General features: G+C 40.2%; 1 protein-coding gene across 1 annotated transcript in view; it reads left to right on the top strand.

The window, feature by feature from the left end:
- The window catches only part of LOC142197487 (uncharacterized), a 30,895-nt gene extending 6,050 nt beyond the window's left edge, over positions 1 to 24,845 (top strand). The window contains exons 2-4 of the mRNA XM_075267787.1: positions 4,011 to 4,487; positions 14,358 to 14,822; positions 22,431 to 24,845. Coding sequence (XP_075123888.1) covers positions 4,032 to 4,487; positions 14,358 to 14,822; positions 22,431 to 22,973 — 1,464 coding nt within the window. The 5' untranslated portion in view covers positions 4,011 to 4,031 and the 3' untranslated portion in view covers positions 22,974 to 24,845. The remainder of the gene's footprint in view (positions 1 to 4,010; positions 4,488 to 14,357; positions 14,823 to 22,430) is intronic.
- Positions 24,846 to 25,471: the final 626 nt, after the last annotated feature.

Below are 25,471 nucleotides of genomic sequence, written 5' to 3'. Positions count from 1 at the left end.
CGGCTTATTTTTTGTGGGACAACTTATGCTTTTTATTAATACTGTTGTGGGGTACATATGACTTTTTGATCACTTTTTATAGCATATTTTGTAAGGTGAGATGGCGAAAAATCACTACTTCTGGCGGGTTTTTTCCATTTTTTTTTCTGTCATTCATTGTGTACATTAAATATTGTTGTACATTAAATATTAATTATTGTCTTATTGCACAGATTGTTACGGATGCAGCGATACCAAATGTGCATTGTTTTTATTAATTTTTAGGGGTTTTTTTATAATTCATTTTCTATAGAAAGAAGGGAATTTTTGGGGCTTTATAATTTTAATTTTTTTAAAACACTATGCCCCTATGGGACACTTGGATCAGTGATGATTTCATTACTAATCCTGCATTATGCATGCATGTGTCTCACAGGGCATAACAGGAAGTGAGCTGTGCAGACGGCACAGACTCACTTCCAGAAGACTCGGCAAGGATGAAAGAGGTAAGGGGGGCTCAGGGCAGCCTGGGGTCACTAGCCAGATCCCAGGCTTCATAGTAGACATACCGACACCCCCCGATCTCGCCGCTGGGGGTGCCGGGGGGGGGGGGGGGTTTGGTCAGAGAAGCGCAAAACCCTTTGGTCATGTTTAACCATCGCAATCAAAGGGTTAGAACCTCCGATCGGTAAAAGCACCGACTGGAGGTTATGGAACAGGGTGAGAGCTGTCGGTAACAGCTCTCACCCGATTCCGCCCGCTCAGCTAGTGAGCGGGCGGAATTACCATGACGTAGTATTACTTCATGGTGCGCTAAGTACCTAGCGCCCATGACGTAGTACGCCCATGACGTAATACTACATCATGGGTCGCTAAGGGGTTAATATAAAGGTGGGTTTTATAAACTTTTTATTATTTGTTTATTTTTTGTGTGTTTTGGTCTTTTCACCTTTTACCTATCCCAAAAGACATACTATTAAAGGGGTATTCCCACGTCGCATACTCACCAGTCATCACTGCTGTAAAATCTTCTTTCTTCCTGGTTTCTTGTATCATTTGGTGGGCGGGGTTTCACATGCAACCTGCCGTTTAGCTCGGCCCCAAAATTAGCGTATAGCTCTGCCCACCGCATAGCGTGATCCTATGGGGCGGCTAAAGGGCCTGTGATGTCATCAAAGGTCCTTAAACACTATATGCACAATATTGGACTATGAAGTACAGGCAGGAGCAACTCCATTCTGTGTTACATACAGAGACTGCCTGTCTCTGCCATAATGAGCACAATTGAATTAGCTAGAGTGATAACTGGGAGAACAGAAGACGTTCAGAAATGAAAGCAGCTCCTCTCCCCATCTGAGTGCAGGACCTAGGTCACGTGTGGTGTAGACACAGGAATAGCTAGATACACAGGCTCGCTCCCCTGCACTTAGCCCCTCCTCCCTCCCCCCTGAGAGCAGGCATATACATCACTTGACTTTTGAGCAGATAAGTCAAGGGCTGTGTCAACAATGAATTGAATAAAAGTAAGATAGTGGACAAACAAAGCAGTTTAGGAAAAGTCTTACATCCACATTAACAAGCAGTGTAGATAAGATCCTTGTGATGGGACAACCCCTTTAAGGCGCAGAGCATTAAGGGGCTAATGCCTTAGATATTATCTAGTTCAAGGTGGGGCCCCGTCATTTTTGGTTCCCAGCATGGCTTTACCCTCATTCCTATTTACAAGCATGGCTCCCCTTTTAAATCCTGGTCAACATTGTTCTTCTCTCACTTCTAGTTGTCAGCATGATATCCTTTTAAAGGGGCTCTATCAGCAAAATTATGCTGTTTAGGCACCGCTAATCTTATTTTAAACCACGCTCCCGTTTTAAAATAAAACTATAAAAACATATATGTAAATCATACCTTTGCATGCACAGGGGCGGTCGTGCACAATCCGACGTCATCTTCTGGCACGCCTACCTCTTCTTTCTTCTTGCAGCAACGCCCTCTGGTCCCAGGTCTCTTCTGTGGCTTCATTCTTGTTTTCTTCTGGCTGGATTGCTTGAAATCCCGCGCCTGCGTAGTAGCGCTTCCCTGCAGAGCGCTACTGCGCAGGTTTCTAAGGGAACTGAGCATGCTCGTGAACTGCCATTGATAAAAATGGTGCCAAAGCCTGCTCAGTAGCGCTCCGGAGGTATGATTTACATATAACGGGAGGAGGGTTTAAAATAAGATTTTTAAAGGCTATTCACGCATATGTGGGGCTCATACAGCATAATTTTGCTGATAGAGCCCCTTTAAATCTTGGTTACCAGTATGTCTCCCCTTCTCATTCTTGGCTTCTAAGGAAAGCGTTTAAAAAAAGAAAAAACCTTTTACTTAAATCATATTTTTATATTAAATATATTTTTTAAGAATTTTGGGTGTGGGTTTTTTTTTTTTTAATTTTTCAATAGATAACATGAAAAGTTGTTAAAAATCTCAGCAAAATTTTTTTAAAAATGTGTTTAACGTAAAACTTGTCATTTTCTAGTAGCACATTCCCTTTAAACCTCATTTAGGCTGCCGTCATAGCATTGGGTGACCCCCATTTCGCTTAAAATATTGTTTTAGGGACACATTATGATATTATCTTTGCCCGAGGCAATCCTCAATGGAGAGAAAAGTCCTGCACTGCAGATTTTGCTCGCCGCTGTTTTCAGTATAAAAATGTAAGGCCCCCATTATAATCTGTGGGTGGGGGCAGACGCATCTGAACGACAGAGCCCCAAGCACAGATGTGAACCTAGCCATAGTATCCTTCAGACAATGAATTAAAGGGCTATTCCCATAACCCTTGTTCACCAACCTGCAGGCTCTGAGCTCTGTTCACTTCCTGGTTTTCTCGGCACATTGGTGGGCGGGTTTTCACTTGCTCTGCTATGTTTGCAGTCAGTAATGAGGGATTGGTTGTAAATGCATTACTACAGTATGAAGCTGATGTAGCAGAGCTGGATTTGAGTCAGCTTGCATTACATACAGAGGTAACGGACTCCTTATCTCAGCCAAATTCAGTTAAACCGGCTGATAAGTAGAAGAGCTGAAGAAAGAGCTCTCACCTCCCCCCTCCCCTATCTGAGGAGCTCCGTTATTTTTCAGACATAAACAGCTCAGAGCTGCTGCCGAGCACTCAGCGCCCCCCCCCCCCCTGTTATCTTAATATCTTCCAGCAGTTATAGAGTTAAGCACAGTTTATGCAAAATGAAGTTATCATGAATTAATTTTACAGAATGTTGTACCTTGAAAAACTATTGACTTTGATAAGCGAATAGTTCTTTGATGTTTGGTTTGAGTAAATGCCTTTATTTATTTAGTTATTTATTTATGTTTTCTTTGGTAGAGAGTTACAAAAAAAAACCCCAGTGACATGTAGAATAATTGTGGGGTTTTAAAGAGGACCTTTCAACCTCCTCAAACAAGTCTAGATTGTTGCATCATTTAATAGCTTCTGCTCCACTGATTTTTTTTCTCTAGTCCTCACCATTCCCGAGCAATCATTGCTGCTAGTTTTAGTGTCTGATATGCTGTTTAGTGTCAGTACTGTCAGGAGGGCGGTGTCAGGCAGGAGCAGACAAGGGGTGTGATTCTGAGACTGGGTGCCTTTGATTAGAGCTCTGAATCACACCCCCTGTCTGACACCGCCCTCCTGACATTTCAGAGCTTAAATAGCACATTAGGAATTTACTGCTTTTCATCCTTGGGAATGGTAGGAGCTAGTGAGAAAATTCCAACTGTACTGGAATTGGTGGAGAAAATCCTATTAACAGATGCCAAGAACTTGAATTGGTGGCTGGGATGAAATATCCCGCTATTGTTAGGAGACTTCTTGCACTGTTATTTTTTTGCATCAAAAAAATCCACTCTGTTATACATGTGGTTCATTGGTCATGCAATAAATATGGCACACTGTGTTGGATTTTGTTTATGGCAGAAACCACAGCACACGTGAACAGAGTATTACATCTTCATTTAAACTGATAAATACGTTTTTCTTCTTTGTTTTAATGTAGGTGATTATTGCAAAGAAGAAAATGTCGACGGAGTGCCTAATGAACCCAGATTTCCTAATTGAGTTCATTGAAATGTACCGTTCTCTTCCATGCTTATGGAAAGTGAAGTCCTCAGATTATTCCAATAGACAGAAAAAGGCAGAAGCATATGAGAAGCTACTAAGTCTCTGTAAGTCAGTCTGTCCTTCAGCAACTGTTGAACTAGTTAAACATAAGATTGCTAATTTGCGAACAGTGTTCAAAAAGGAATTAAAGAAAGTGGAGTCTTCAATACAGTCTGGAGCCTCTGGTGATGAAGTGTATATACCGCGGCTCTGGTATTTTGATCTTCTGAAATTTACTATAGATCAAGAGGCTCAGCCTCAACTGCAACCACAACCTGTATATCACTATCCTGAAGTATACGATGTACAACAAGAAGAAGAAAACACAGATGACAGCTTAGAAAGTGCAGGGGAATGTACAAACTTCTCCCAGGTAAATTTCAGGTTTTATTTATTCATTGTTTACATTAAATTTCAGTTACATGGAGGCAGGACTACATATTTAACAAAAATTAGTGGAAGAAAAAAAAATATATCTTTCGGTGTTTCAGTCTGTTTTGTATCACTTGCCTTTACATATCTTCGCTGCATTGTTTACAGCATTTTAAATTTTTTTATAGCCTTTTTGTTGAAAAATGGCATGGCGAGAGGCTTGTGGTCTGAGGCCCCACATGGTGTAAAACACTGCGTTTTACAGTCCCTGCAAAGTGGATGGGATTTTGCGACTCCCATCCACACATTGCAGAAACATACACGCAGTGGAAGCTCTACGATTTCCAAAACCATTACAGTTTTGGAAATCGAACCATGTCAATTATACCTACAGAAAAGCTGGCGATTTCCATATAGGTGTAATTGAAGCAGACAGTTTACACACTTTTCCTTTCACGTTCTGTAAAAAGCATATCTGGAAAATCCCACAATGTGTTGCTGCTGTGGTTTTTCCTACAGGGATTTAGGTTTTTTTGCCACAGCCCAATACTTGGGCCCTTAGACTGAAAAGTCTATATACAGTGATTTTTCCTGACATTTTTATATTCTCAGTACAGTTATCGAATGCGTATTTTAATTTTTTGTACTTTCATTTTTCTTTGTATTTTTTTTCTGTCTTTCAAATCATTTTTGAAGTGGGAAAAAGGGGAGGCCAGTTGTATTTTGACTTAAAAAAAAAAAAAATGTTTCTGAACATTTTTTTCTTTTTTTTTTTCTTTACTAACACTTTAATACCTCTACCAATATAATCACGACACTATGTCAGAGTAAAACAGAAAGCCTGATAGGCTCTTCCAGCCTAATACAATTTGTAGGTTTAGGGTTTATTAGGCCCAGGGTGCAATTGTTGCGTAGCGCAGCATGATCATTTTGTGCGGTGCCATTAGTGTGACAGAAGGAGCGCCTTCACTCTGTCCTACACTTTAGTTGTCATTGACCACTGCATTTTTGGAGGTTAAATCATTGGGATTAGAGTTATTTCCTATTCCAGATGCTGCAGCAGAGTGTCAGTTGTAGTACACTATGTACACGGCATCACAATGCCATACATTTACAACATTTTGCACAAACTATATAGAGTTGGTACTGTAAGTTTTATAGCAAATGTCGCCAAAAAATTGAAAATGCTAGGAAAAGTGCTTGAAGCTCATTACAAAAAAAAAAATAATTAAGAAAAAATAATAATTGAAAATTTGTGTTTGTGCCTAGAGGAGTCTGAGAGCTCTAAAGGAATACTTGAACCTAAAACGTAAAAATGGATATATGTTAGTAAATCTACTACTACTGCAATTGCCAGTTTGGTAGTTATGTGTTAACCAAACAGTACAGCCATATTGGCTGTATTCTCTACTCAAAAAATCTTGATGGACTATAATTGTTCAAGCAGTAACAGTGACAATTTACCAAGCCATTTACCGTATATACTTGAGTATAAGCCGATCCGAATATAAGCCAAGGCCCCTAAAAACTGGGAAAACGTATTGATTCGAGTATAAGCCGAGGGGGGGGAATGCAGCAGCTACCGGTTAATTAAAATGGTCGGAGTTTTTGGGTGCAGTAGTTGCTAAGGGAAAGGGGAGGGGGTGTTTTGGTTGTCTGTCTGCCCCTTCCCTGAGCTTGAGGACTGGGGTTTTTCCCCCACTTGGAATTCAGCCTGGCTGAATATAGGGGATCTGCAGTGCTCCTATTAACCCCTTCCCAATGGAACAGGAGCACTGCAGATACCCTATATTCAGTAGCCCGGGCACTTTCAGACACAGGGATACCTAATGTGTTTGTGTTTCACAGTAATTTTCTACTTTTGTATGTATTCTAGGGAAAGGAGTGATTTAGAACTTTTTTTTTTTTTTTGCACTATTTTATGGGAGATTCTAAACATTGATATTGTGGCTGGTCATAGACTCGAGTATAAGTCGAGGCGGGCTTTTTCAGCCCAAAAACTGGGCTGAAAAATTTGGCTTATACTCGAGTATATACGGTAATTCACGGTAACTGAATTTTTCTCTTACTGCTTTGACCTGGACTACGTCTCTCACATCTCATTTACCAATATGGGACAATTCTATATTTTAATTGAAACTCTGCTGTACACATTTTCCTCTTAACAGATGACATCCAGGTAGGGGACATAGAAACATGTTGGTACGTACCACATGCATCATAATTACACTCAGGAAATCCGGCATCAAAGAGTAATGATGATGGCTGCGTTGCATGTGCAGCTCACAGAGGAGGGAGCTTACTGTACATGCCAGAGGAGCTGTTGAACAGTGAAATTACAGTTCTTAACTCTGTTTTCCACGCAGTGTCCACACGATTCATGCAGAGAGAAAAGTTACTGCTTGAAGTACTTTTTGTTCCGCATGACTTGTGCAGACACCGTGTGGAAAACACACAGACCCCACTATAGTCTAAGGGGGGAGTGTGGTTTCATTGCTCACTGCTTTTTAATGCTTTCGGTATTCCGTTCGTGGGGCCTCAAGCAGATTCCCTGAACAGAATACTGAACGCAGATGTGAACCAGGCCTAAAACAGTTTCTGTGGAATAAAAAACAAAACTAGTGAACTGCCACAAAGTTATGTGATTACATGTTCCTATGTGCTCTACCAAGTGCTGGACAGCAATGCTCTTGCTGCTCAGACCTCTATCGTTTCTTCCTTTCACCAGCACATGAATTGATCCTTAAAACTGCTATGATATGGCCCATTGTACTTGAGCAGCAAGAGTAGTGCTCTTGGAGCTAAAGGCTCCAACCCCTATACATCAACTGCCTCGTTTGTATAAGACTTAAAAATTATGTTTCTCCAAATGTACAAAAATGACATACATAACAAAGTTATGTTGTTATCACTAACACAATGGTGACCATTGAATATACTTGGGGACAGTGGTAGACTCATTTTAATGGAACAGATAAGACTTTATGTATAACTGGCCCGCTGTAAACTTACATTCTGGATAGTAATGGCATAAATGTATACTTTGCACAAGCAATACATTGTTATAGTAAAGTAACAGTAAATATATTTTAAGTTTTTAACTTTGTGTGTAGTTAGTAGCAGGGATGTGGAGTCAGTAGACCAAAGCACTAACTCCGACTCCTATTCTAAATCCTCAATTTTTCCACAGCCTGATTTTCAGTCAAAAACAGTAAAGATTCTCACAAATTGAATTTCTATTAATGTAAATGTGCAACAAACTGACAAAACATTTATTAATATACGGTATCCTGCAAGGTACTAACCATGCAGGATGCCGAAAGTTTTGCATCGGACCGTGTTCATTTTTTATTTCGGAAATGTAATATTTTATTTTTATTTATTTTTTTTCAAAGAATACATTGGGAATGTTATCTTTACTGTTATACTTTTTGAACATCATTTTATTTTCAACTTGCTTAACTGTTCACAATATCAGTCATTTTGACCAAGGGCATCCAAAAGTTTGCATGCCACTGTATTCTATTGAGATTTTAAAGGGATCCTATTATTGGATATTCTTTTTTTTTTCTTGATAACACGTCAGAATAGCCTTAAGAAAGGCTATTCGTCTCCTACCTTTAGATGTCTTCTTTGCCCCGCCGTTCAGGTGGATGGGTTTTCAATTTTCTAGTCCTCGGGCAGAGCCGATTGCGCATGCCCGGGCCACAAGAAAATGGCCGCTTACATTTTCTTGTGGCATGCGCAGTCGGCTCTGCCTGAGGCCTAGAAAATTGAAAACCCAGGATGGAAGAAGACGTGCAGAAAGGCGGGTCCTGAAGAAGATGGAGGCGTCACTGGAGAGTTCTTTCGCAGCATTGGGGATGCCCCAGTGCTGTTTGAGCGCTGGTGCCCGCCCCTAGTGATCCAAGAGAACTCATTTACATACCGAAGAAACGCTGTATTTGTACCGAACGGCGGGGCAGAGAAGACATCTAAAGGTAGGAGACGAATAGCCTTTCTTAAGGCTATTCGACGTGTTATCGAGAAAATGGTATCCAATGATAGGATCCTTTTAAGTGATAACCAACCCAAAGTAGTACATGATTGTGAAGTGGAACGAAAATGATACATGGTTTTAATCAAATAAACATCTGAGTAGTGTGATATCCAAAAGTATTCAGCCCCCCCTGTACTCCGATACCCCTAAATAAAATACAGTGTAATCAATTGCCCTCAGAAGTCACTTAATTAGTTATGTCCAGCTGTGTGTAATTTAGTCTCAGTATAAATACAGCTATTCTGTGAAGGCCTCAGTGGTTTATTAGAGATAACCATGGAACTATGAAGACCAAGGAACTCACCAGACAGGTCAGAGATAAAGTCGTGGAGAAGTTTAAAGCAGGAAGCAGGGTTAGGTTATAAAAACATATCTCAACCTTTAAGCATGCCAAGTAGCATTGTTCAATCCATCATCCAAAAATAGAAAAAAGTATTCTACAACTGAAAACTTACCAAGACATGGCCGTCCACTTAAATTGACATCAAGTAAGGAGAGCACTGGTCAGGGAAACAGCCAAGAGGCCCATGGTCACTCTGGAGGAGCTACAGAAATGCACAGCTCAGGTGGGAAAATCTGTCCACAGGACAACTATAAGTCATGCACTCCTCAAATCTGGCCTTATGGAAGAGCGGCAAGAAGAAACCATAGTTGAAAGAGACATGAGAAGTACTGTTTCCAGTTTTCCACAAGCCATATAGGGGACACAGCAAACCGGAAGGTGGAAGAAGGTGCTCTGGTAAGATGAGACCAAAGTTGAACTTTTTGGCCTAAATGCAAAGTGCTATGTGTGGCGGAAGAGTAACCCTGCTCATCACCCTGAATACACCACCCCCACTGTGAAACATGGTGGCAACATCATGCTGTGGAAATGCTTTTCTTCAGCAGGGGCAGGGAAGTGTTATGGTCTGGGGATCTCTGACCATGGACTGGCCCCTGACTGATACACTTGACTGAAAAATTAAGAGGAAACACAAAAGAAAAAACAAAATCAAGAGTAAGAGATGTTTGGAATATCTTGTGTGTGATGCTCCTAATCCCTGCCTTGTACAGTAGAAGTAGCCGTGGGCCCAACTAACTAACCTGAGTGGGCGCCAACACAGCCGGAGAAATAACTCGCCTACAAGGGAAACTGAAAACCCTAACGGTGAATATGAGGAACACAAAGTATAGAGGAGAAAATAAATGTGAAACAGAAAACTGAAACTATGCAAAGGGATAGGATAAACAGAACTTGGTAATACACACAAAAAAACCCTACAAAAAAAATCCAAGAAGTAAAAAAGCCAGGGTTCACTGCACCCGAAACAACTATGCTTGGATCAATAAGCTCAATACTTAGCAAATATCCTGATAGTATGAATAGGCAGCAAGAAATGGTCTGAATAGGTCAGGACTCAGACACAGGTGAGATAGCAGCTTTAGGCAGACAGACCATATCTTTAACGTAGGAAACTTAAGTTTAAAACTGACAGCATGCAAAGCGGAGTTTAAATAGCCAAAAACAGGAGTATTCAGAAGGCCAATTGGATATCAGAACTCTGAACCACCCACAACCTGAATAGAGTCCTAACACAGCACTTAACCCCTCCAGAGGCCAAGACACACTAAAGCAATGATCAGCGATGCAGCTCATTGCACGATCCACGCAAGTGTGCAACCACAAAGACCGCATGTCAAGTGTGAACATTCCCCTGCCGTGGCAAAACATGAAAATTGCTGTTCACAGACACTCTCCATCCAATCTGGCTGAGCTTGAGCTATTTTACAAAGAAGAATGGGCAAAAATCTCAGTCTCTAGATGCGCAAAGCTGGTAGAGACATACCTCAAAAGAGTTGCAGCTGTAACTGCGGCGAAAGATGCCTGTACAATGTATGGATATAGGGGGGGCTGAATACTTTTGCACGTCACACTTTGCAGATTTTTGATTAAAATGGATAACCATGTATCATTTTCCTTCCACTTCACAATTATCTAATACTTTGTGTTGACCTATCACTTAAGCTTGTAGTGTAAGCTGACAAAATGTGAAAAAGTTCAAAGGGTATGAATCCTTTTGCAAGCTATTGTGTATGACAGCTAATCTTTACTCATGGAACACTGTAAACTACAGCTAGAGCCCACAGAGGTTAATATTTTGAACCATGCAAAGTACAACTTATATAATGGCCAAATATAGTGTTGCTCTACATGTACACACACAGCTGTAATGACCCATACACTTTTAGGCCCACCCCATCAGCTACCAAGTTAGGGAAGGAGAAATCAGTGGAGTTTTGGGTCAATTATGTACGGAAAGGATTCTCAGTTTTTATGTTTTCCACTATCTTTTTCTACAAATGACATTCAAATAGCAGCTCAGTATATGTTCCCAACAATGTGTGGCTTTTGTCATCAGTACTGAGGATCCATAAAAATCTTTGGATGTTATGTTGATTTATCTTTTGCATTCCAACATAACTTCCTATAAGGATATGGCACATATTTAACCCACCCAGACACCCATGGAAAGTAGTTACCACGTTCTTCCATACGCATACAGCACTAAGATGGGTGTAACTCATAGCTGACACTCTCCTACAGTACCAGTGGTCAGAGAGAACCCCAATTGTAAGTGTTTAACGCCTTAGATGCCACAGTCAATCAAAATAGTGCCATCTAAGAGGTGTTTTTTTTTTTTTGTTTTGCTTTTTTTTGTTGTTATTGCATCCGCCTGCCTCCCACAATGTTATTTGTGGGGTGCAGATGTGTCATGGCAGCCTAGTTCTTGAATAGGGACCTAATAGCCTGGCTGACAGCTTATGCAGACAGCCATAATACTCTGCAATATATTAATATTATCATCATTATTATTATTTATTATATCCGCGTTCATAAGATTGCATAACCTAGTTCTCACAACTGGGATAAAATAAAAATTAAACTTAAAAAAAAGTTCAAAATATTATAAAAATCAAAAATTCCATTATTCCCCAGCATTAAAAAAAATGAAAATACATATTTGGTATTGTTTTTTTCGTACGACCAGGGCTATACAAACAATTTTCCAACCCCATGAACATTATCAAAAAATGGCCAGAAATATCTTTCTTTAGCTTGCCGAACGAAGAATGCAATTAAAGGCAATACAAAAAGTTGTATGTACTGCCAAATGGTATTAATTAAAAGTACAATTTCTCCCACAAAAAATAACCCCTCAACTAACTATCAATGTAAAAATTTTAAAGTTGACTCTCTAAAGATGGTGATGGACAAATACAAAAACAAGTATCTAAAAACAGATTTTTAGTTAACAAAATTAGCTAAACATACAAAGCTACCATATATATTCGAGTATAAGTCGACCCGAATATAAGCCGACCCCCTAATTTTACCACAAAAAATGGGGAAAACTTATTGACTCGAATATAAGCCATGGGGGGAAAATGCATGACATTCTGTTTGTGGTCATGTTAATCCTAGCTGGCTTCAGGCCTATATGGTAATATCCCAGATGTCACGTGGTCTGGGATATTACCATGTAGGCCCAAAGCCTGTGGTAGTAGTAATAGCCTGTTACTACTAGCACAGGCTTTAGGCCTGTATGACTACAGGCTGCTACTGCTACCTTAAGGCCCAGACCACGTGACGCCTAGGATATTACCATATAGGCCTGAAGCCAGCTAGGATTAACATTGGATCCCGGAGAGAGGTGAGTAAAACTGTTTTATTATTTTCTCTCACCTTCCCTGGGACTCCAATTATTATACTCCCCCCCCCCCCCCCCCCCCCCGAGCATAATAATAGCGGCAGTGGGATCGCGGCTGGGTCTCGGGCCTACTCACTGCTGGCCTCCGCGGCCTATAGTATAAGGTGACGCGGGGGTCGTCAGTGAGCAGGCCCGGGGAGGTTGGTAAATAGGCCGATACCTGCTGGGAATACTTTAGCAGGTAGCGGCCTTTTACAAAACAAACATTAAAGAGGACCTTTCACCATATCTGGGCACAGGCAGTGCTATATACTGCCAGAAAGCTGACAGTGCGCTGAATTCAGCGCACTGTCGGCTTTCCCGATCCGTGCCCGGTGTAAAGCGCTATCGGTCCCGGTACCATAGCGCTTTACAGTCAGAAGGGCGTTTCTGACCATTAGCCAGAGACGTCCTTCTGCCTCGCGGCGCCAATCGCGCTGTACTGTGGAGCGGGGAGGAACTCCCCCCTCCCGCTCCTGATAATGCTCGTCTATGGATGAGCTGTGTGAGCAGAGGAAGGGGGGGCGTTTCTCCCGGCTCCACAGCACAGCGCGATTGGCGCTGCGAGGCAGAAGGACGTCTCTGGCTAATGGTCAGAAACACCCTTCTGACCATAGAAGAGCTACGGTACCGGGCCGTAAGCTCTTCACACCGGGCACAGATCGGGAAAGCCGACAGTGCGCTGAATTCAGCGCACTGTCAGCTTTCTGGCAGTATATAGAACTGCCTGTGCCCGGACATGGTGAAAGGTCCTCTTTAAGTTCTCATACTTACCGACCTCACGCTGCCGCCGCTGCTAGTCTTCTGCCGCCACTGCTCATCTCCTCCCGCGGCTGCTCCTGTGTCTCAGCGTAGGGGGCGTGATGATGCCGCCTGTGCTGAGACGCAGTAAGACGTCATCGATACACGCCGGGTGCGAGCCTGAGCTAACGTGGCCACGTCACCCGGTGTGTGATGTAGCTGAGGGAGGGACTGGAGCGGAGGCCCGCTGCAGCGAGTCAATACGGTCGAGTCATTTACCGTATTGACTCGAGTGGTAATTTAACTGGTCCTCAGTAAAAGACATCTGTGGGAGGCCGCTGGAACAGAGCTGCTGCCGATAGGTGGTTGGTGAGGCAGCGCTGTCTCCAGGGCCACGTTAAGATGTTTCCACGGCAGAGAAGATACAGTATGTCAATTAGTTATTGACATAATTGTACTGATTTAAGAGAATTCAATTAACATGTTATGCTCTTTGGTGAACAAAGGAAAATGAATAGAAGCAAAAATCGTTGGCTTTTTTTTTTTTTTCCCCATCTTTTCAACAGATAAGGGTAAGTTCACATTTTGGTCAGGATTTTGAGGCCGTATCCGCCTCAAAATTCTGACCAAAAAGACGGCTCCCATTGAAATCAAGAAATGGCTCCCGGAAAAAGAGAAGCAAGATGCTCATTCTTAAGACACTCCCTCCTCTGGACTAGACACTCCCTAATCCAAAGTGGATTTCGCAGCCGGATGCTGATGCAGAGCACCAGCTTTCAGTCGCGGGTACCCGGCTTTTGATCCGGAACCTGGGTGTCCTTCTCCTCAGGTTCCAGACCAAAAATCGCTGTGTGAACTTACCCTAAAATCTAGTCAATAGCACCACCCATGAATGCAAAAATAAAAGTTTTCATACTGCTACACAGATGCAGAAATTAAAAAAAAAAAAAGAATTTCTAGGTCAGATTAATTATATATTATGATATATTAAAATTACAGTTTCTTTAACCCTTCCCCCCATATCCCTTCTTCAAAAATTTAAAATTGTAAGCTTTATGTAAATGATACCCCTTCAAGAAGTCTAAAATAAAAGCTAAATGTTAAAGGTCCTCTGTGTTATCACACCCATACGATAACTCTTCCCGTTCAGTGTTATAGAAGCTCATCTTTTCATAAGGATAGGAAAGCTTGATAAGAGCTTGTACAGACCCATAACTCAACTGCACTTGTCACCTAACTTTAGAATTATCACACTTTTGTTCGTTCTCCTGAAACTTCTTTTTTACCTTATCTCAGAAAATACAGTATGTTATTTCAATGTTGGAAAGAAGGCAATATTATAATTCATAGTGTATTTTTATAGGTAATTATTGCAAAGAAGAAAATGTCTACAGAAATATTTATGAACCCTGATTTCTTAAAAGAATTTATTGAAATGTACAGATCTTTTCCTTGCTTGTGGAAGGTGAAATGCGCTGATTATTCCAACAGACAGAAAAAAGCCGAAGCATATGAAAGACTGGTAAATCTTTGTAAGACTGTTTGTCCCTCAGCGACTGTAGACCTTGTAAAACATAAGATTGCTAATTTGAGAACAGTGTTCAAAAAAGAATTAAAGAAAGTGGAGTCTTCAAGGAAATCTGGTGCATCCGGTGATGACGTGTACATACCACGCTTGTGGTACTTTGACCTTCTGAAATTTACAAATGATCAGGAGGAGCAAACACAATCTGTATCGAACTATCCAGAGACATATGATGTACGACAAGACGAAGAAAACACAGATGACAGCCTAGAGAGTGCTGGGGAAAACACACACATAGCCCAGGTATGACATTACTGAATTTTGTCACAGAACATTAGTGTATTCTGTGTCCAGAACAAACTGTACTTTGAGGAACAAAGACAAGATGAACTGAATTTGTTTAGCTTTTACATGCATGGTCCATCACTCTTTAGGCTGGATCAGAGCTGGCATCATGGGAGTCTATTATTACAGTGAAAAGACCAGAAAGAGTTGTTGGCCGTCATTTTTTATCCGCCTTCCAACATGTCTAATGATGACGGTTTCCATTTTAAAGAGATTATTGTTGACTATTGGCCTTGTGTTTATCCCATATGCTTTATCTTATCTCTACAGACCAAAAGTTGATGCAGCAATGTGTCTGCTTTAAAGGGGTATTCCCACGTCGCATACTCGCCAGTCTTCGCTGCTGTAAAATCTTCTTTCTTCCTGCTTTGTTGAGTCATTGGTGGGCAGGGTTACATATGCAAAGCCAGCGGCAAGATACATCACTTGACTTTTGACCAGATAAGTCAAGGGCTGTGTCAACAATGAATTGAATAAAGTAAGATAGTGGACAAACAAAGCAGTTTTGCTGAAGCAATGTATTTAGGAAAAGTCTTACATCCACATTAACAAGCAGTATAGAGAGGAGCCTTGTGATGGGACAACCCCTTTAACACAAAAAGCAAGCTTGTCTAGCAATCTCCACTTATTACATGTTATATGTTATTATTAGTAAATTTTCACTAATTTATATATACTATGGCAACTACTACACCGTTGCTGTCATTTCGGTTTATAACCAAGCATTGACTGCTTTCTCTGATTTGTTTGCAAACCGATACCAGCAGATCCCAACAGGCACCATTGACTTAAAAGTGATTCTACCATTAAACTACTTTTTTTTCTAATGAACACGTCGGAATAGCCTTAAGAAAACTGATGAGCGCGTCCCCATTGCTGCCCAAGAGCTCTTTCCTGCGCCGCCTCCTTCTTCTGCAGCAACTCCGCCTCTTCTGGCTTCTCTTGCTCTTGTAGTTTGATACAGGAGCATAGAGAGGCCACCCCAAAATGGCCGCCGGCCAGCTCCTGTATTGAACTGCAAGAGAGACTACCCCAAAATGGCCGCCGGCCGGCTCCTGTATTGAACTGCAAGAGCAGCTACCCAAAAATGGCCGCCGGCCATTTTTGGGTAGTTGCTCTTGCAGTTCAACACAGGAGCCAGCCGGCGGCCATTTTGGGGTGGCCTCTCTATGCTCCTGTATAGAACTACAAGAGCAAGAGAAGCCAGAAGAGGCGGAGTTGCTGCAGAATAAGGAGGCGGCGCAGGAAAGAGCTCTCGGGCAGCAATGGGGATGCGCTCATCTGCCTTTCAGCGCTGGGGCCCGCCCTCATTGCTGCGGAGAGCTCATTTGCATACCGGTTAAAACCGGTATTTCTACGGAACGGCGCGGCGGAGACCACGTCTAAAGGTTGGAGACGAATAGCCTTTATTAATCTATATGAAAAATCTATATTTATATGGGTGATGATCATAGAATATGCATTAGCCAGAAATAGGAATTGGTAATTATAAAAAAAAAAAGTAGTTTAATGGTACAATCCCTTTAATGGAGTACATTTGGTTTTGCACACACCTTTTATAAAATATCATCTGCATGGCACACAGTACTGCAAACAATCTGTACTTGTGAGACAGACGAAGGTTCCAGATTGATATACCACCTTCTAGGTATAAACTCTTGGGAAATGGGAAAAATATTGGAAGTTCTTACACTTCTACATTCTGCCTAATCCACTCCTGGCTTTGACTCAAAAAAACAGACAAAATCTGCAACAAAAAAAGCCGTGTTTCCACAATGTGGAGCTTCAGCCTATAGTAGGTTTTTCAATGCTAATTTGTGAATCGCAACACGCTACAATGATGATAATGGTAAAATAAACTCATACAGATACATTTCTCTATACGTTATCCCACTTAAAAGATTTTTCTATTTAGATTACTGAACTTCTTTGTGATCAAGGGTATTTGTGTCTAAATGTCATAAGCAAAAATTACCATTTAGGAATTGCACTATACCTTTACTTTATTTTTTTTTTTGTAAGGCATAATATAGATTGAAAACTAAAACAATATTTTAGCAAACTGTATGTAAAAATTTATATAAGGGAGATAATGAAAGAAAACAAAAAGTGAGTATTGCAGCAGTTTGACAACTCCAAACGTGAAAAATCTATATGAATGATGATCATAGAATATGCATTAGCCAGAAATAGGAATTTTAAAGGGAAAATGTAGTCTAGTCTGCATGTTTGTGGAGCAGATTTATAAATGTGTCATTTATTCTTATATTACTGCTATTTCTTTAGTTAGAAACAGTTATTTAGTTCACACTAAAACTAGATGTCAATCTGATCCTGTTCTATAACTTACAGACTGCACTGCATTTTACATGTGATGGGTTCCCTTTAATTTACCACACACCACAATTGCAAATGTTTCACGGACAATGCAGAGTATGCACCCGGAACCCTTGCAATCGCAGCAATAGAGTAATTGAATTTCTATTTCTAACTTATGCAACTAGTATCAAAATCATAAGTATGCATTAAAGGGATTTTCCAATCTGCTCATCAGTATATGATATGTGCAGGCTGCTCCTATTGAAGTAATTCAATTCCCTGGAGTCCTTTATTCACAGTGGACAGAGCTGCAGCACCATTCCTGTTACTTTAATAGGAGAAGGTTTCTTCCTTTCCCCATCCACTGGAGTTGATCTGTGCAAGTTCTGGGTGTTGGATTCCCAAAGATAAGATATTGATGATCTATCCTGTGCAGAGATCCTCAATATAAAAAGTTCATTTGGGGCAAGAAATGCCCTTTTAAAGGGGTTGTTCAGGGCCGAAAGCAATCCTTCTCCTTTTCAATTGAATGGGAGCTAGGCTGCAGTTTCAGGCACCACCGCTGCAGTGTACGGAGATCCAAACACAGTACGGAGCTTCTAGTCCATACAGTCTATCAGATCCTGAACATCCCCATCAACTGCTTTCTCTATCAGCAGTTTAGTTTTGTCAGTGGTTTTAAAATGTCAGAACTGCTGACTGACTCTGTAGAAAAAAAAAGTTTCCCTTGCTTTCTTTCTTTCTTTGATGTAGTTTGTTGGGCCAAATGCATTTTGGGCTAAACAGTAATCTTATAGTTTAATCCTGTGTAATAAGTATTTACAATTTGTCTGACATTCTAGACAGCCTGACGAGTGTTTTTTCGCTCTAGTGTATCTCCCATACTTTGAGGCCCTTTGATGACCTCTTACATTGTGCATGCTACATACTATTGAAAATATGACACTGAATTCAGCTCACTGTCAGTTTTTTTTTTGCTATTTTTTGTGGAAATCGAGGTAACCAAAATACATTTTGCGCATTGCGGTGTATATATATATATTTTTTCTTTACGACGATCACTGTATGGGGTAAATGAACTGTATTTTGGATAGTGGGGACTTATAAACAAATAGCGTTACCTAACATGTTTGTTTAATTATATTTGTTTATGATATGTGTTTTTTTTTTTTTAAATGTAAAGTTGGGTTCTTGAACTTTTTTTATTTATTTTTTTAAACTTAATTTTTTTTATTTTTTATTATACTTTTTACTGTATTCTTGAACCTGGGATTTTTGATCCCCAGTGCAATGTTCTGCAATACATAACACTGCAGCACATTGTACATAGGTTCCCTATGTGTAAAGTGCATAGGCAGTCAGGAGGCCGTTGCTTGGCCTCCTAAAATGTTATATAAATCCACAGCACTATCAGTGAATGCAAAAAAAGTGTAAAGTTTATTCAACACACATCCAATACTTTCTCTCAAAAACACTTTGTATAGAAGCGTCACAAATAGAAGTAGACAAGCATGTCCAAACGGACATTTCGGTCTTTGGACCTTTTTTCAACAGGATATCCAAGGTAAACAAACACAATCATATTAGCAAACCACAATCCAATATAAAATCGGAATCATCAATGTACACATCATTCATAATCATTTTTATACATATAGAAATCAAATTGAAGCATTAAATATCGAAAATATACATGGTAATAGAAGTATAGCACTATTCGTTATATAGCTAAATATTTCATTAGCCATCTATTGATAACACCAAGACGTTAAATAACTCACCTCATTTTTAACCCATTTGCTACATATAACGGCCAGAGGTTCCTATTCCATATCTAGCATAATGATCTTCTCTCACCAATATAGGTGACTGCACAAAGGCATTTACCTTATTTCCCACACCACATATTATTCCTCAAGGCATTCATCACAATCCCCAAATAGAAACAAACAGGATAAAAAAAAAATGCATACAAAAGAATATTATGATTTCTGCCACCTACCACGTCTGTATGAGATGATGTAGTCATTGCGGGCAGATATCACAGATCGGTGCAGCACATGCTATATAAGTCTGTTAAAAAAAATCCATTTCTGATTACTTCATTCCCACTGAATCAATGGCATGGTCACGTAATCACACCTTGGTCACATGAGGTTTTTTTCATATGTTGGGATACATTTGGATAAATAACAACTGTTTTAATCTGTTCATCATTATTGAAATGAGTAATATGTGACCCATGGAATGTTCCTCTTAATAGTTCTTTATTTTATTTTTTAAATGTAAATTGTGAGCCCCATGTAGGGATCACAACGTACATTTTTTTTTCTATCAGTATGTCATGGGCCACCAAGAGGAATAGAATATATAAATAGGCTAAAACATAGCTTTTAATATTAATTATTTAAAAGATCAAAAACTCTAAGAACACCCAGGGAAAGGATAACACATGTAGGTAAGTGTGCAAGATATACAAATGGGTCAATAAACCACACAGGCACGGCGGCCTCCAGAAAATTAAACCGAAGGAACTCACCAATCGGATGATGTGGCAAATGTGGAGGTACCTGTAATGTTGCACACCAGACCACAAGTGCGGGTTTAACCAGAATATATGGGAACCATATCAACTTGAAAAATAGGGAAGGTACAGAAACCGCAAAGTATCTAGACAGAATGCGATTCTATCAGACCCTATGGGCCTAACTCGGGACCATGGCCCTAATAACTCATGACCTGACAGGAACCTATCCCTATATATATGGCCACCCTAGTGGAAAACCCCCGGATAGAGAATAATAAAATGAAATTAGAAAAATGAGCATGTCACACGACATGCATGTTTCGTCAAAGAAAGGTAAAGACCTAACCCTGACTCAGTATGTCTTAGTAGAATGGGAGGAAATCCATGCAAGCACGGGGAGAACATACAAACTGCTTGCAGATGTTGTTCCTGACGGGATTCGAACCCAGGACTCCAGCGCTGCAGTGCTAACCACTGAGCCACCGTGTTGCCCCCAATGTTTCTTTATGTGTAGACCATTACCGTGATTATATTATTTTGTAAATGTAACTATCTTATTAGCTACTCCCAAATGGACTGGCTATTTCTGGCTACTGTAACACAGCCTATAGTAGTGGGCGCATTTAGTATAATCTGACCATGTGATCGGACCTCCGTTTCAATCACATGGTCATTACCTGATGATGTCTTAGCATAAGCCCATCCCTGTGGGTGGCTTCTTATCGACTAATCATGTGACCAAGGTGTGGTCACATGAACATGCCATTGATTCAGTGGGAGTGATGTCATCAGAAATGGACTGTTTAACACACCTATATAGCATGTGCTGTGCCCATCTGTGATATCTGGCAGCAGTGGCTACATCATATCATGCAGACCTGGTAGGTGACAAATCATACCATTCTTTTGTGTGCATTTTTTGTCCTGTTTTTATTTTGGGATTGGGATGAATGCTTTGAGGAATAATATGTTGAGTGGGAAATAAGGTAAATGCCTTTGTGCAATTGCCTATATTGGTGAGATAAGATCATTATGCTAGATATGGAATAGGAACCTCTGCCAGTTATATTTAGCTAATGGGTTAAAATGAGGTGGATTTTATTTAACATCTTGGTATTCTAGATGACTAAGGAAATATTTAGCTATGTAATGAATAGGGCTATACTTTTATTACCATTATTATATCTTTTGATGTTTGATTTGTATATGAATAAAAATAATTATGGATGATGTATATATTGATGATTCTGATTTTATATATGATTGTGGTATAGTAATATGGGTGCATTTGTCTTTCTTGGATGTCCTGTTGAAACAGGTCCAATTTAGGACTGAAATGTCTGTTTGGACATGTTTGTCTACCACAAACTACTTGTGATGCTGCTATGCTAACTGTTTTTGTGAAAACTATTGGATATGTGTTAAATAAACTTTACACTTTTTTCGCATTGATTGAGAGTGCTGTAGATTGATATAACATTTGGGACCTGTCATTTCCACAAGCACATCACTAATGGGTAATACCGACATTATCGAGGAGTGCATAACTTAAACCACTAAAACATTGCTCTGGCTGCCATGGCAACTCCTCGAGGGTGAACTTGCCCCCGGATCCTGTGATCGCTATTGATAATGGCATCCAGGGGGATACTCCAGCAGCTAGTCCTGGGCCAAGTGCCGCAGACAAAGATCCTGTGCCCGCAACATTAGTGCCATACTATCAGGGCACTGAACGTTAACTTATGCTCACTGTGATGTAATAGTACGGTCCTGAGTGGGAAGGGGTTAAATGAACAGACTATGTATGACAACCTCTTTCAGCAGGTTGGTGCAACTCCACATTTCCATTTGGATGTTTGTTCATACCTAAATGACATTCGATCAGAAAAGTCGGATCGTCCATTTTGGAAAAAACACTTCACTAATGGTGCGCTGGCCTTCACAATTGCCAGTCCTAACACCCTACAACTTCTCTCTATCTGATAGATAGTTATTGGGTGGTCAAAATGGGCTAAACTTTGATAGATATTGTATTGTTGGTTTTTTGGGTTTTGTGTTTTTTTTTTTTGGTTTTATTTCCCTAACTAGCCAAAATAATAGAACAATCATTTTTACAGTTTGGTTATATACAGCATTGAAAATAAGAATGTCTTTCAGAAAAATTCACTTAATGTAAAATTTTATGACCTGCTCAAAATATCTTCTGTACTCATTATGCGTGTTATATTAGCAGCAAAGATCCTACATTTGGGTAATGACAGCATGATTTTGAGCAAAATGTGTGCATGTAAAAGTAAATATATGACTTAAAATATGATATGCGTTTTTATATAGTTATAATATTAGCGAATATGATCATAGCTATTTATAGCTAGGATTATTTTATCCAGTAAGCTTTTGGTATGCTTTGATACGAAACTGGTTTTCCAGGCTCGGGACCATTTTTGATACTGTCGACCTATCCTCAGAATCCGATATATGCGGGTCAATGAAATGCTTGAATAGCAGCAGAGCTATACATTGTGCAGTGCGTTTTGCTCACTGTGTCTGGGGGCTGTCTGGAACAGCTGATCGTGTCAGACCTACACCAATCTGATACTAATGACCTATCCTATCAAAATCTGCCCCCAGTCCAGAAAACCCATATAATGGCAAGTTTCCTCTTTTATTCTTACTCCCTGCCAATCAATTGTAACTATTTTTATTTTCCTAATCTCTAGGTTTGCATTCGTACTCCACCACAAGAAGTCATTGAAGTACAACACCACCAACAGAAGCAGCAGCAACCACCCATTGTAATGTCAAGCCAGAAAAAACGAAAGCCTGTTAGCGATGATCTAAGCCGACAACTGCTTTCTGAAGCTGCAGCTGTTTTAAACCAAAAAGAAGATGAGTTTGATGCATTTGGTGTCACAGTTGCTGCAAAGCTGCGCAAAATGGATGACAAACAAAGACTTTTATCAGAAGTTCTCATAACTGATATTTTGTTCAAAGGGATGATGAAAAAACTCACAGAAGAATCTAGCATTTCCCTATTTCAGATGCCACACTATGCTGGTCAACCACCAAGTTGCTCTAACTCCGTGGACTATAGTATTCAAAATACTCAGGCAATGACTTCCCCACGTCAAGATTATGTTTCCATTAATCATGAATATAGCTGTAGTCCTACACGGATGAGGGCAAATCAATCTTTTTGTATGTCTCCACTGCCTAATTCACATGGTATAGAACCTTCCCAATACAAAGAAGAACATTTATAACCAGTGCACCTTTGTAACAATATGACATTCAACACTTTTTAGTGTTTTTATTCGGACACTACAATTAAAGTTGTTCCTTAGGATATAATTTAACTTGTTTTTATTATAAAATTGGCATTTCCTGTTTTATATTAAATTTTATAATTATTACAGCTTTATATAAAGTTTCTTTACGGAGAGAAATAATCCAAATTATTGTTATAGAAGTTTTGCACAAAATCTGTTGCTTTGAACAAAGTTATCCTAGGGTAAAAAAAAATGGATGTAGACAGGTGGTAACGCCTTATTTCACTTGTGATTCTTGTACCTGTGCATTAAAGGTGTTGCCCATGAATTTCAGACCCAGGAAGGAGGGCGGAAAATGTGAAACAAAAAAACCAAACGTGTTACTGATGCTGTGGTGTATACCACTTATGCTTGGTTCACACATCAGTATGCCATTTGAATTCAGTTTGAGACTAAAAAACGGACTGATGCACATACTGATTGTATAGGGGGCGTTCACACTACCGTCTGTGTCCGACAGGTAGTGTCCGCTCCTAGTGTCCTTTCAAAATCTCTCACGGACATTAGGAGCGGACACTAGCTGTGTCCGTGACACTTGTCATTTATTTAAATGGACATCGGGTGCATTCTTTTGCACTCCGTGCCCTTCCTTCTCTGTCCGCATGTAAAGATGTCCGACTTTTCAAGTGGACAGAAAAACCCGACATGTCCGCTAGTGTCCGCTCCTAATGTCCGTGAGAGATTTTGAACGGACACTAGGAGCGGACACTACCTGTCGGACACAGATGGTATTGTGAACGCCCCCATACTGACACCTTTTTATGCTGATAGCAAATGCTGTCCATCCCCTAGAGGACAGATAAGTAGAAAATTGTAAACAGAGTAGAGATAAGGACATTTATTTATTTATTTTTTTTTTTTAAATGTAGATTGTGAGCCCCACATAGAGCTCACAATGTACATTTTTTCCCTATCAGTATGTCTTTGGAATATGGGATGGAAATCCATGCAAACACGGGGAGAACATACAAACTCCTTGCAGATGGTTTTTTGCCCTTGGTGGGATTTGAACACCAGGACTCCAGCACTGCAAGGCTGCAGTGCTAACCACTGAGCCACCGTGTGCCCCCCCCCCCCCCCCCCCCGATAAGGACATTTATTATATGTCCTTATCTCATATAATAAATGTCCTTATCTCTACTCTGTTTACAATTTTCTACTTTTAATCCCCTTATCTGTCCTCTAAGGGAAGGACAGCATTTGCTATCAGCATAAAAAGGTGTCAGTATACAATCAGTGTGTGAATCAGTCTGTTTTTAGTCTCAAACTGAATTCAAACAGACGGATGGCATACTGATGTGTGAACCAAGCCTTACACACATCCTTGTTACCTTTCCTGTGCCTATGGAGGCCAATCGTGCAGCTCAGGACTTCTGCCACTAAAGGCATGGTGTGCGCTGCACGGACCAAAGGCTGTGGATATCAAAGCGCCAGGTGAGTATGAGTTTTCTTTCTCACCTTCTTTATGTTTTACAAAAAAGTAAGAAAATGGCATACACAGTGTTAATCTTTTTTTTTTCCAATCACTATTATAGTTAAGGAGAATGCAGTAAAATGAATGGAGAAAAAAAAACAGGCAAAAGGAGGAAACTCTTATACAAGTATTAATAGTGGGTGGCAATGGCAACACTACTTCTGGTCTTGACTGTCCCATCAGTGGTCGCAGTGTTATCGTACTTCCTGAGAATAAAAACATTTTGAATGCAGTGAAACTCAAATCTTGAGTTGGGATTCTGTGTGTTTTCCTCCTCTTCTACTGTTGTAACATATAATTTGCCATGCTGTCTTTCTGTACTGTTAACCACGTCTTCTCCTTTATCTTCACTGATATAATCCCATTCTCTAGTGGCATTTGCTGACAGATATTCCTTCTTGATGAGAACAGCTACGTTTTTTTTGGGTTGTTTTTTTTTTTTGATGTAGTGGCAGGGACTGTGATACTGGTAGTCTTGCTGTTAAAGGCACATAGAGGAATTCCAATGCCATGAGGCAGAACAGAGTGGGGGAAATTATGAAATTACTGAATTTGATGATGTTTCTAATGCAGATAAGCCTGGCAACTGTGTCAATTTTAGCTGCAATAGTAAGAATTCCATTTGATATGCAACCCCAGCATACAAAAGACCTGCCTGGGAAAGCGTATATGACAAGCCTGGATGATGATGGCACTGGCAGACATGTTTCCACCGCTGCTGGATTTGGCTACATGCTGTCATCTCCCTTATAGGATTTTTTTTTTTTTTTTTTTTGTACATTACCAAATGACAACTCAATGGCAAGGTACAAGATCCGCAAGCAGATAATTAGCCATGGGCGTGCAGGCAGACGTGTAGGAACTGGGTCTCTTCACACACATTTCTTCATCTCCAGCTCATTTGGCAAAATAAAATGGTGGTACCAAGTGAACAAGACTGTTCCATTCCTTCTTCTAA

The sequence above is a fragment of the Leptodactylus fuscus genome, chromosome 3, assembly GCF_031893055.1.
Source record: "Leptodactylus fuscus isolate aLepFus1 chromosome 3, aLepFus1.hap2, whole genome shotgun sequence".
Lineage (NCBI taxonomy): Eukaryota > Metazoa > Chordata > Amphibia > Anura > Leptodactylidae > Leptodactylus > Leptodactylus fuscus.
The sequence above is the reverse complement of the archived record's forward strand: the minus strand, read 5'-3'. Positions and strand labels throughout refer to the sequence as shown.